The sequence below is a fragment of the Equus quagga genome, chromosome 13, assembly GCF_021613505.1.
Source record: "Equus quagga isolate Etosha38 chromosome 13, UCLA_HA_Equagga_1.0, whole genome shotgun sequence".
Lineage (NCBI taxonomy): Eukaryota > Metazoa > Chordata > Mammalia > Perissodactyla > Equidae > Equus > Equus quagga.
This window is the reverse complement of record NC_060279.1, coordinates 106,504,877-106,517,335: the sequence shown is the minus strand read 5'-3', so window position 1 is coordinate 106,517,335 and position 12,459 is coordinate 106,504,877. Positions and strand designations below refer to the sequence as shown.

At 60.3% G+C, this 12,459-nt stretch overlaps 1 protein-coding gene across 1 annotated transcript; it reads left to right on the top strand.

Moving 5' to 3' along the window:
- The first annotated feature begins 231 nt into the window (after positions 1-231).
- Positions 232-12,459, top strand: PLEKHF1 (pleckstrin homology and FYVE domain containing 1). The gene is made up of 2 exons (XM_046683568.1): positions 232-364; positions 5,219-12,459. Exon 2 carries the CDS (start codon positions 5,236-5,238, stop codon positions 6,091-6,093), a length of 858 nt encoding a protein of 285 aa, XP_046539524.1. The 5' UTR covers positions 232-364; positions 5,219-5,235; the 3' UTR covers positions 6,094-12,459.

The window sequence follows — 12,459 nt, the reverse complement described above, 5'->3', positions numbered from 1 at the left end:
CCAGGCCCCGCCCCGCCCCGCCCGCGCCGGGGCTCCGATTGGCGGAGCCGCCCGAGGGGCGCGTCCGGGCGGGTGGGCCGCGGGGAGTGGGCGGCGCCGGGCCGGGCGGCGGGGCGCGGGGCGCGGGCCGAGCAGATCAGGGGAGCGCCGGCCGGGCTGCTGCGCGCGAGCCCGAAGGCTTCCTGCCCGCCACCTCCGAGCTGCCCCGGCCGCCGCGTCGAGGTGGCCTCCGGGCTCGGGCGGGTTGGGCGCGCAGCCAGGGCGGTCTCAGACTCTGGCCCCGAGCAGCGGCGCGGAGAAGGGCGCTTGTTGCTGGCTGGCGGGGTGGCGGCTGCACGGGCTCCAGGAGAGCGGGTGAGAACAGGTAAGGGGCTCCGGAGTCGAGGCACGGCGCCGGGGCATGCGCGACGTGTGAGCGGAGGAGAGTCTGGAGGCGCCCGTGGGCGCTGCGCCCTGGGGCTGCCGGGGTCTCAGCGCACCCGTTGTCCGGTGATGGTTCGGGCCGTCCTGGCCTCCCGCCGCCGTCGGGGCCTCACTCCTTTGTCCCAGCCTGCGGGGTCTGGAGAAGTGGGCTGGGGCGACTGCGCTTTCTCGGTCCTCGGTCCTCACTGGCCTCTCTCGTTTAGGAACCGGCTGGCCTCTGAAGCCGTTGAGTCGGTGACTTTTGGTGGGAATTCTTAAGGGAAGCAGGGCCCCGCCTAATCTCCCATTTCACAGAGGCCGTAACCGAGGCAGGCGCAGAGGGAGAGACCGCAGCTCCTTCCCAGCCTGGAAGCACCTGAACTCTCACTGCCTCTCTCTCCCTGAACAGCTAGAGAGCTGTGCCGGCCAGGCGTCCTCAGCCCCCTTTGCAGGTGGGAAAATGGAGGTTCTGAGTCACTCTGAAACTTGAGCTCCACAGCCCAAGGGAAATGCTAAGTTTGGAATTTGAACAAAGGTGTTCTCTCACCACCAGAGGGGGTCAGGAGCCAGGCTCGGGGGTGGGGGTGGGGGGGTGGGATCGTTGCTGGGGTCATTCTCGGCACACAATTTCCGCTTAGTGCTGGGGTGTTCCTGGCACATAACTTCCTCTGGGGTCTGTGCAAGCTGAGAGATGACTCTGACTTCGACCTGTGTCCCTGCACACATCAGCCCTCAAGACCGGGAGGTGAGGCCAGCAAGCAGAGCTAAGCGACCTGCCCACCCCAGCCTACCCCAAGGAAAGAAGGGGGCTAGGCAGCCCAGCCAAGCTAGTGGATCTGCCCGGGCCACCCAAGGTGCCCCCTGACCTGAGGAGGGTTGGGGTAGAGATCAGGCATCTGGAGAGGGGCCCTACCCTCTGGACTGGAGGATTTCTGATTCTGTCTTTGGTTAAGATCAGCCAGCAGCAGCTCAAAATATGGAGCTGGCTTCCCGGCCGCTCACCTGGGACCTTGGGCAGTGACTTTGATGATGCGGAAGGTACCTTCCCCAGTGGGGCAAGTATGTGGCTTGAATGAGAGAACTTGTACTCCCGGCTGTGCCTCGTGAGGTGTAAGCTCTCAGTTAATAGCGCTTCTGGTTTATTTTCCTTATTACTGTTCTTTTCATGGAAGAAGCACAGGGCTGGGCAAGGCGAGAGGCAGCTCCTCTGAAGGAGAGGACACGGGTCGTGGCACTCCCCTCAGTGCACTTGGAGAGAAACTCGGTTCCTCATCTTGGCCTTGGGACCTGCAAGACTGGCCCCTGCCGGCCCCTTTGACCTTACCTCTTCCCCCTCACTCCTTCCTCTGTGGCCTCCACGGGTCGGGTCCTGCAGTTGTCCCCTCTGCTCAGACCATCCTTTCCTCAGGCCTTTGCATGGCTGGCTCCTTCCTGGTCTTCAGGTTGGCGCAAGGTCGCTTCCTCCCCAGGTCCTCCCTGACCACCACCCTCACCCCAGCTGGCCGTCAGCCTCTTTCTTCATGGCACTTAGCACTCACAGTCAGAAACTACCTTGTTGACTTACTCGCCAGTCTGACTCTCCCACCAGGAAGTCTGCCGCTGAGGGGCCTGGTGGCTCGCTCCCTGCTGTAGCCCAGTGCTGAGAGCTGGAGGGCAGTGCTGGCACGTGGCAGGACTTCAGTCAGTATTTGGAAGCTGGGGCCGGGGGTGGGGGGGAGATGATAATCGGGAGAAGCCAAGGGATGGTCTGAGGGCTGGCAGCCTGACTCCCTCCCTCTGTGACCTTGGCCCGGTGCCTCCTCCTCTGATGAGCAGTATCCCCACCTGAAACTGCGATGGAAGGGTGGGCCTGGGCCACCCTCCTGCCTCCTGCTTTCCAGGGTCCCAGGTTGGGGCAGCAGACATCTCTCTCGAATCTTAAAGGCTGTGTCTGAGGGGAGGAGAGGAGAACTTGAGATGCCTCGGGCCACAGCCCTGTGGCAGGGGTGTCCCTGGAGAGGGCGCCGTATCACACAGCGTGTGGCGGGGTAGCTCAGGAGTCAGCAGACCTCTTCTGTAGAGGGCCAAATAAGAAACGTGTTCGGCTTTGCAAGCCAGTCTCTCACTCTTGGCTGTGTTCCAGTAACTTGTATAGAGAAGCCGGCAGTGGGTCAGACCTGGTGTCGATCACGTGACACCGACTGTCACGCACAGAACCCTGGCCCCAGCAACACTCAGGGTGTGGCTCCCTGGGGTCCCGGTGCTCACCTTCAGCCCAGTTCAGGTTGGGGTCCCTTGTGTTCAGGAGGGCCAGCCCAGGAGGCTGCCCCGCTTCCAGACCCTCCAGGACACAGCAGGTCTTCCACCTCCCTGCTCCCAGACGCCAGCCCTTCGAGAGTGTCCGCCTCCGTCAGCGCCGTGGGTTCCACGGCCAGGCCAGCACAGGCACTATCCCAGGGCCAGAGGCTGTCCTGAGGCAGGCCGGCCCCAAGAGGACTGGGGACAGAGACGTGCCCAGCTCTCTCCTCCCCTGTCCTGGTGGTGAGGAGGGTGGCGGATGTGGGGGGAGCACCAGGGGTCCTCAGGGTGGCCTCTGGAGTGTCACCAGACTGTCCACAGCAGGGATCCAGTGATCGTCCTAGGGCTGTCACCGATAGGTTTACAACACGAAGCCAAGATCAGCAACCTAAAAACAGCGGTTCTTACAGAAGGCGGTGTGGGCAGCACTTTGCAAGACGCCTGTGGTCTGACTGGGGTCAGTGGTCTGTGACTCAGGGGCCCGAGCACCCTCTTATGCAATGCATTCAGCCCCCGTGGGGCCCCACCCTAGCTCCCCACAGGTGGCCTGACTTACGGAACTGCGGTGTGGTGACCTAAAAATGCCTCAGGTGTGATCAGCGTGGTCAGGAGCCTGCTGTGTGTGCCTGTACATGTGTGCACGCACGGTGGTGGCGGTGGTGGGTCGGCTGTCACCTGCTTCCTTTTCAGAGTAAGAGCTGAGTCATTCGGGGCAGGCCCTCGGGAGCTTGGAACCGTGCACTCATGTGCCTGCCCCTATGAAGAACCGCCTGCGTGCTCAGCACTGCTGCCGGCGCTGGGGACACAGCTGAGCCAGAAAGGCTCCTGCTCTCCTGGAGCTTAGAGCTGAGAGAGGGGAGTAGAAAAGCCACAAGCAAATGAAGGGTAAACAAGAAAATAGCAGATCCTGATAAATCCTTGAAGAAAAAACAAAATAGGGTAACATCCTAGAGAAGGGGCCAGCAAAGTTCATGTAAAGGGCCAGAGAATAGAGTAAGTATTTTAGGCTTTGTGGCCGTGTGGTCTCTGTCACCACTACCCAGCTCTGCCATTGCAGCATGAAAGCGGCCACAGACGATTGTAAATGAATGAGCGTGGCTGCATTCCAATAAAACTTTATTTACAAAAACAGGCTGTGGGCCAGATTCGGCCCTCAGACCGTAGCTTGCTGAAGCTGCCTGAGGTGGGGTCGCCAGAGACACCTTTTCTGAAAGGGAGGTGTGAACTGAGAGCCAGGTTGCAGGAAGGAGCCAACACGGGACAGTCTGCTTCAAGCAAGAGATGGTGGCCCCTTGCTTGAATTGACAGATTCAGTGGTGGAGTTGGGTGGTGAGAAGCGGGCAGACTTGGGTGAGGTGTGCCAGATAAAAATGATGAAACTTGCTCATGGGTTGAATGTTGGGGGTATAGGAAAGAGGAAATTGAAGGATGAGCTGTAGATTTGGGGCTTGAACAACTGGGTGAATGGTGGTTCCATTTATGGAGAAGAGCTAGAGGGAAAACCTGGGTTTGTGTAGGGCATGTTGAGTTTGAAGACCTTAGATGACAGGCAGGAGGTCACGGCGGGTGGACGACCACACCCACAGCTCAAGGGAGAAGCTAGGACTGCAGGCTTGACCTGGGCAGTCGGCAGTGTTTGGGTGGTCTTCAAAGCCATGGGTCTGGTGGGTCACAGGAGTGCGTGTGGACAGAGCAGAGGGAGCCCAGATGAGCTATGGGGCCACCGACATCTAGTGCTTGCAGAGGAGGACGGAGTGGGCCCCTCGCTCCATGGGCAAAGGCACTGTGGCAGCATGGTCTCCGAGCGGCAAGCTCTGGGCCCCCTACTTCCTAGCAGAGCCTCCCTTACCCTCCAGTCAAGGGGGCTCTGCCTCCCAGGGTCGGAGTCGGGACTAAAGGAGACCATCACACTTAACATGAAGAGGCACTCAGCACATGGTACCTGTGGGGCTGGTGTGGTGACTGCTGGGCTCGGGGGCGCTGAGTGAGAGGGTTGCAGGGTCTGTGATGGTTTGGCTCGGTGGATGGGGAGTCAGTGATGGGTTGGGGTTGCAGACACCCCATTGCCCGGCACTCACTATTCCCGGACATGCACCTGTGCCCTTCCATCTGGGGCAGGCCCAAAGTGCCAGTGGTTCGTGCTCCCGGGAGCCCTGCTGGGAGTTGGGACTCAGTGTCCTTCCCCCTTGGGTGGACAGCTCAGGCGTGTTCTAGCCTGGCTTCCACAGCTCCCCAGGGGTTGAGCCCCACAGCCTGCAGGGGCAGCCTGCTTAGTCCCACATCTCCACTGCTGCCTGCCCCTCCCTGCTGCCTCCACACGCCCCTGGCTAGGGACCTCCGTCACTGCCCGGCAACCCCCGTCTGAGGGTTGGCTCCTGGGGCAGTGAGATTCTTTGGTTGGGTGGCCGTCGGGGTGAGCTGAGTCACAGTGGTGATAAGTGGGTTGTCTGGCTCGGTGGGTTAGGGGGAGGGCAGTGTGGTCCTGGACTCCCGGCTGTGCCAGGAGAAGCTGACCCCTCCTCTGCTGCTCCGCCCACAGCCCAGCTGCCGGAGAACATGGTGGACTACCTGGCAAACACGGAGATCAACAGCCAGCGCATTGCTGCCGTTGAGAGCTGCTTCGGGGCATCGGGGCAGCCGCTGGCCCTGCCAGGCCGGGTGCTGCTGGGCGAGGGCGTGCTGACCAAGGAGTGCCGCAAGAAGGCCAAGCCACGCATCTTCTTCCTCTTCAACGACATCCTGGTCTATGGCAGCATCGTGCTCAACAAGCGGAGGTACCGCAGCCAGCATGTCATTCCCCTGGAGGAGGTGACGCTGGAGCCGCTGCCCGAGACCCTGCAGGCCAAGAACCGCTGGATGATCAAGACGGCCAAGAAGTCCTTTGTGGTGTCGGCCGCCTCCACCACGGAGCGCCAGGAGTGGATCAGCCACATTGAGGAGTGTGTGCGGCGGCAGCTGCTGGCCACAGGCCGCCAGCCCAGCACGGAGCACGCGGCGCCCTGGATCCCGGACAAGGCCACGGACATCTGCATGCGGTGCACGCAGACGCGCTTCTCGGCACTCACGCGGCGCCACCACTGCCGCAAGTGTGGCTTTGTGGTCTGTGCCGAGTGCTCCCGCGAGCGCTTCCTCCTGCCTCGCCTCGCGCCCAAGCCCCTGCGCGTCTGCAGCCTCTGCTACCGCGAGCTGGCCGCCCAGAAGCGGAAGGAGGAAGAGGAGGAGGAGGAAGAGGAGCAGGAGCCGGGCACCGGGGCCCCCGGGCAGCCGGCCTGCCTGGCCGGGGCCATCTGCGGAGCGTCCAGTGGAGACGACTACGACTCAGATGAGGACAAGGAGGGCAATGGGGATGGCGAGTGGCCCAGCCATGTGGAGTTCTACACCTCGGGCGTCTCCTGGTCGTCCTTCCACAGCTGACGCCGGGTCTGCAGACGTGAGGGAGGGGCCTCGGGTCACTTCCCCATCCAAGCAGACTCCACTGCCCACGGCCCTGAGAGGGCAGAGTCCCCGAAGCAGCCCAGCGCCCCCAAGGACCCTACCCCACAGTGGTGGGCACAGGAGGAGTGGCTCTTTCTCTCTAGACTCCCAGTGCCTTTTTTCTGGATGTTGACATCCTTCTCTTTCCACTTCAGGTAATTATCTTTCCATTTAGCAGACCCAAAACACTTAGACCCTTAGGGAACAAATGCCATTTCTCAGCCCTATGAGCTCTAGCTCCAGATGACCCTTTGAATTAGATGACCCCAGGCACCAATAGGGACCAGAGGGAGCTAGGACTGGAATGAGGTCCCCTCGTCCCTGAGGCCTTGGACCACATCCCTGCCCTGCACACAAGCACACCCCCGGGAAGACAGTCCTGAGGGGCCTCCAGGAATCAAGGCCTGCCCAGCCACCTTGCAGACGCCCCCCGCTGGGCTGGCCGGGCCTTGTCAGACCAGGCACATGGGCTCTTCCAGAGCCAGGCAAGAGGCCCAGGGGCTGCAGCCCGGTGTAGGGCGGCCTGCCATAGCCTCTGGCCCCATCTGGCCTCTCTCCAGCTGTCCAGGCATCCGAGGCCTCTCTGGGTCCTGTACTCATTGCTCCCTGTGGCTGGGGACAGCAGTGGTTTCTGTTAGGACTCTTAATTGCAAGTGACAGAAACCCTACTGAGACTGACTTAACAATAAAAAGAAAGTTTATTGACTCGTGTGGTTGAAAAGTCCAGGAGTGTTCTTGCATAGACCCAGTGCAACCAGGGGCCGAAGCCCTGCTGCGTGGCAAGTGTCAACAGCTGTCCGCCACACTGGGCGTTCCTGGGGACACGGGCAGCACCGTGCGGTCAGACAAGCACACCATACCTAGGCTGGTTCCTGTCCATCCGGGTGCTGTCCCTGTGGCCCGGTGCCTGCAGGCCTGTGCGTTTGGTGTGAGTTATCTAAGCGGGTGGACTTAGAGGAACAAGGAGCCGTTGTCTGGCCTGCCTGGGCCTTCTGGCTTGAGGGCTCTCCCATGCGCCTCCTGCCCTGCCCGTCCCCCGGGATGGTGCTGGTGAGTGAGGCAGCCCGGGTGCGGCAGCTGGCCTTGCTCAGAGCATGTGGGGGCGGGGCTGGAGCTTCAATGCCAGCCTGCTGCCTGGCCCACGCCTGCCGCAGAGTTGCTGGTCCCTCAGGCGTCGCCTACATTTTCTTCTGCACAGTTGTTCTCTGTTGCCTGGCTGGCCTTGGCCAGAGCCTCCTGTGGCAGAGAGAGGGGTCACTGTCCGATAGAAGTGCTTACTCGGGCCAGGAGAGCTTCCCCCAGTCCACAGGGCACAGTGCAGAAACGCCCCCATCGGGGCTCCAGTCCCCGGGGGAGAATTGTCCGCTCTAGCTGGTGGCTAGTGCTGATGGTGGCAGTCGCTGCTGCTTCGAGACCCTTCTGTGCGCTGGTCCCCAGGAGGCAGAGCCAAGTCGACTTACTTAAAGCCATCCTAAGGCTGAAGGGGATGTGGCCTGAGCCCTGAGAGAGGGACAGACAAAGCCAGAGGACAGAGCTCTCCGAATGGCTGTGTCGTCAGGGGCTTCCTGGAGGAGGCGGTGTTTGGTTGAGCCTCAGAGGAGGACAGGACTTTCTCAGAGAGGATGGTAGTCTCCATGAGGACTGGGACTCTGGGTCTTTTTTTGTTAACCGTCCCCTCCTGTTGCTGGCAGTAAACATTTGTTGCCTGAATAAATGAGTCAAGTGAGAAATGGGGCTGGGGCTGTTGGGGAAGAGGGAATGATAATGAAATGCAATTGAGGCTCACCCGGGAGCTTCTGGTCAAGGTGTGGATGAGACCCAACAAGTGGCCCTGGCCCCCTCCTGGAGTTGGGGGACAAGCCCTCCCCAGGCTCTGACTGTTGCCCTCTGGCAGGGGCCGGAAACACCTACCACCTCCACCAGGCAGAGCTCTCTGGAGAGACGACAGACCTGTTCACAGGAGCCCGAGGGCCTCCTTGGGGACGTCGTCCAGGTTGGCATCAGAGGATTTCTGCAGCCTGGCCTCTCCCTGCCCCGGCCTGTTCTCTGGGACAGAGGCCGCAGGGGACGTCTGGGCCACTGCTGGGCTGGGCCACCGGGCAGGGTGGGACCGACTGCAAGGCTGACCCCGTTCTCAGCCAGGATCCGGGTCTCTCAGGCCACACTCACAAACCAAGGCCGCGGCTTCCACTGGCCTGCCTGTGACCCGGGCCTGCAGGAAGCCGTTTCCCGAGGCTGTGGGCAGGGAAGAGGCCCCTCAGAGTCTGGGGCTTTTCACACATGGCGCCAGCAGGCTCTGGGCTGTCCCCCTGCCTCACTCTGCTCCCAGGCCCCCATCTGGGAAGGGGTGTGCCCTGCCTCAGCCTTGAGCAGACTCGCTAGGACTGCCCAGCGGGCAGAACGTGGGGTGGGAGCAGGGGTTGGAGGGGAGGGGTCTGCCCTGCTAAGGCAAACAGTCAGACTCTGGGCTTCTCTGGGTTACTTACTGACTCCATGCCCACCATTCCACCCCTGCTTGTGAACTTCAGCCCTTCCTATCGACCCCAGTGCAGTTGCCACCTCCACTCTGCAGCCTTCCTGGATTGCCCCAGTGGCATGGCTGTCCCCCCTGTGCTCCCAGAACACCTGCAGCCCCTGCTCCAGCTCCAGCTCTGTCTTCCATGAGGTGCCTGAGCGGCCTGTGCCCATCAAAGCCAGCCTTCAAGTCCTAGCTGCCGCGGGCAGGGGCAGCACATTCCTCGCTCCTCTGCGGCCCCCACAGCTCCCAGCCAGGTCCCTGCGCCACTGACAGTTCCACAGATGCTTCTGTTCGAAGGTGGCCTTGTGACTTCCCCCAGCTCCTGGGGGATGCAGACAAGATGCTGGGGTCTTGGGGACCTCAAAGCCCCTCTGTCCAAAACTGACCCCATCGGCTTCGCCTGACCTGCTTGTCCTGCTTCCATTGGCGCCTGCCCCAGGCCTTCAAGCCAGACACTGCAGTGCTCCTGACCCTTCCCTTGCCTGTCCCCCAACCTCCCATGCCCTTCCAGGCAACCCAGGCCCAAACGGAGCGGCTCTGTGGTGCACAGAGGCGCCGCAGCAGCTTCCTTAGGGCCACGGAGGAAGTGGTTCCAGCAAGGCACGGAGGCAGCGTGGGCCAGGCTGGGCCAGACCCCGCCGGGTGGAGCCCTTATCCCAATGGAGAGAGAACCCTGTGTGCACACGCATGTGCACACACGCACGGCCCTGCAGCCCCTCTCGGCGTGCCTCCTACTTTCCCTCCTGACCTCCCCATCTCAAAGCCTCAGACTGGGTTTTGGATCAGTCGAGAAGGGAGGAATGGAGAGTGAGGTCAGGAGGCCACACCCAGGAAAGGGGAGCGAGAACCCAAGGGTGGCTCTGGGCTCCCTCGTTCCCTTCCCTGTTGGGCCGGGGACCCCAGGCCCCAGGGAGTCAGGTCAGTGCCAGAAGGGAAGCCTGGCCGGCCGTCCCGAGGCCCTTCCAGAAGTCCTGTCTCCTGCTGGCTCCCCTCACCACCACACAGCCCAGCCCTGGCTGGAATGTTCCAACGGCGAAAACAGGCAGGCAGGCAGCAGGGAGGGAGAGAACAGGGCGGTGGGCAGACGGAGCCAGACATTTCTGGGCAAAAACAAGGGGAAATTTCAATCCTTGGAGTGTCAGCTTAGGGGTCCTGCCAGACATTCTGACCCCAAAGAACAGGCTTTCTGGAGAGCGGTCCCTGCCCACCGCGGCTCCCAGCCTGGCCCAGAAGCAGTCGTCAGTGCTGCCCATTTTTTCCCAGCGCAGCCGTGCTGAGCTCGACGCTGTAGCTCACGCGCACACACTCAAGCACAGAGACTGTGCAGTTTGCAAATTACCCACATTCTTATAATGCCAAAATGCCTTCCTTTGTATCCCAACCAAGCCTCCCAGGGGCCCCGACCCCCGCCCAGGAAGCAGAGCCAGCCAACTGCTGAGACTTTCTCTCCCCAAGGCCTGAGCTGCAGCTGATCCGACAGAGGATGCAGCAGAGGCCTCCGTGGGAGGGAGGCAGGCCCGCAGCGCCACGGTGGAGGCAGGGTGGCCCAGGCGGCCCAGCCCTGGACTGGAGCGGGGCAAGTCATCCCCCTGGCTCCCCTGCTCCTTCTGCTCTGCACTCATGCTGTGCCCTCACCTTCGGACACCGGCTTCCCCACAACTCCTGCCCCCAGCGCTGGAGTGGGCGCCTGGGACTCATCTGGGTGACAGTTCTCCTTCAGGTGGCCACACCCTGGTATTCCCTGACGTGAATAATACCAAAAGTAGATCCTGGTCTCTGCCCCCAGTTCCTGGCACAGAGCTCCTAAAACTCTTGGGATTCCTAAGTGATGAGATCCCCGGGGGCATTCCTCACGGGGCGCTCAGGGAGCCCTGGACTGCCCCTAGCAGCGGCAGGAGTGTCTTGTTCCAACGAAGTGATGCTTAGTGGGCAATAAAAAGACCAAGCCAGGATTAGAAGCTTGGAACTTTCGGTCCCACCCCCATCCTCCAGAAAGGGAAGAGGGACTGGGGGTCGAGTTAATCATCAGTGATGAGGAAGCCTCCATAAAAATCCCGCAAGTACGGAGTTCAGAGAGCTTCCGGGTGGGTGAACACGGGCAGGTGCCGGGGGAGGGGGGTAGTCCGCCTTCCCACACGCCTTGCCCTGCGCATCTCTTCCTCTGGCTGTTCATCCATATCCTTTACTACATTGTTTATAATAAATCAGTAAAGGTAAGTATTTCCCTGAATTACTGAGCCTAAGGAGGGATTCACAGGAACCCTAACATACAGCTGGTCATTCAGATAGTGAGTACAGGTGACAACCTGGGACTTGCAATTGGCATCTGAAGTGGGGGCCGTCCTATGGGACTGAGCCCTTAACCTGTGGGGTCTGTGCTAACTCCAGTTAGCGTCAGGATGGGATTGAATGGTAGGACACCCAGCTGGTGTCACAGAGAATTGCTTGGTGTGGGGAAAATCCCGCCACATCTGGCATCAAGTGTTGTGAGTGTGGTAGTGGTGTGAGGGTCAAGGCGTGCACAGGAGTGTTTTCACATGCCACTGGGGAAGCCCTCCCCCTGCCTACGGCCACGTGCTTCAGTGCCGCTGAACCACCCACATCCTGGCTCTGGAAATGGACACAGGACACAGGACTGGACAACCAGTAGGACTAAAGGGACCTGCTGAGGGCTGCGAGAGTCGACAGCCATTTCCACCTGCGCACAGGGAGAAGTGGTCCTGAGTCACCTACAGGGGGTACAGCTCTCAGGAGAGTCCTGGGAAAACGACCCGGTGAGGGTCTTGGGGCCCAGATTCACCCCCAGAATAAGGCTGTTGCTAAGACCGTGCAGATTTCAATTCAATGAGGGAGAAATCCACCCAACGATGAACAGCTCCAAGATATGAAAACAGAACATTCAAAAGCATAATGGACAACAGTGATTGTTTCCTTTATTCAAGGCAAAACAATGCAACGTGTCACTCAGGCAGTCTCAACATCTCACAAGCTGATTACCACACGAGTCAAACTCCAGGACGAACATAATTCAGTTGCAAACCTGATTTGGGGAAACAAAGCCCCATTTTAGGAGAAAAATGATTCAGAGACTGCGCGCTTCCAGGATGTGCTTTGTGGAAGCTCCCGGTCCTCCACGATTAGGCCCAAGGTATTTCTGCACATTGATCTCCTCTCCAAAGGTCAAGGAGTAAGCGGTCAGGAAAATCAATAAGCCTCCAAAGCATTAGGAGGAGGAAATTGGCATAGGTCGGACGTGACCTTCAGAAGCGGCGGGCAGCCATCTGGGTACTCCCTGGGACTCATTTTCCATTTTTTATTGAGGTCTAACCTACACCCACTGAAGTGCACAGTGAGACTTTACACACTCGCACACACGTATAAGCACCACCCAGATCAAGATGCGGAACATCCGCGGCAGCCAGAAGGCGCCCGGGCCCCTCCAGCAGAGCCCACCTCCAACGGTAACCGGGGCTCTAACCTCTGTCACCGTGAGTTTTTCTGTTGTTTTTACACTTCCCATAAACAGAATCACCCTGTCGGCATCTTTTTGTTCAGGCCTTTTTGGCCGACATTGTGAGATTCCTCCGCGTCGCTGTGGGTCTCCCTGGCGGTTGTCTGCGCTGTGGTAGTCTTCTAATTTGTGAACCCTCCACAACTGCTTCTCCATCCTACTGTTGATGGGTTTGGGGTTGTCCCGGGTTGGGGTCATCATGGCTAAAGCTGTACGACTAGGCCCACGATGTCCTGTGGTGGACACAGCACACACGTCCTGAAGGAAATGAGGCAGA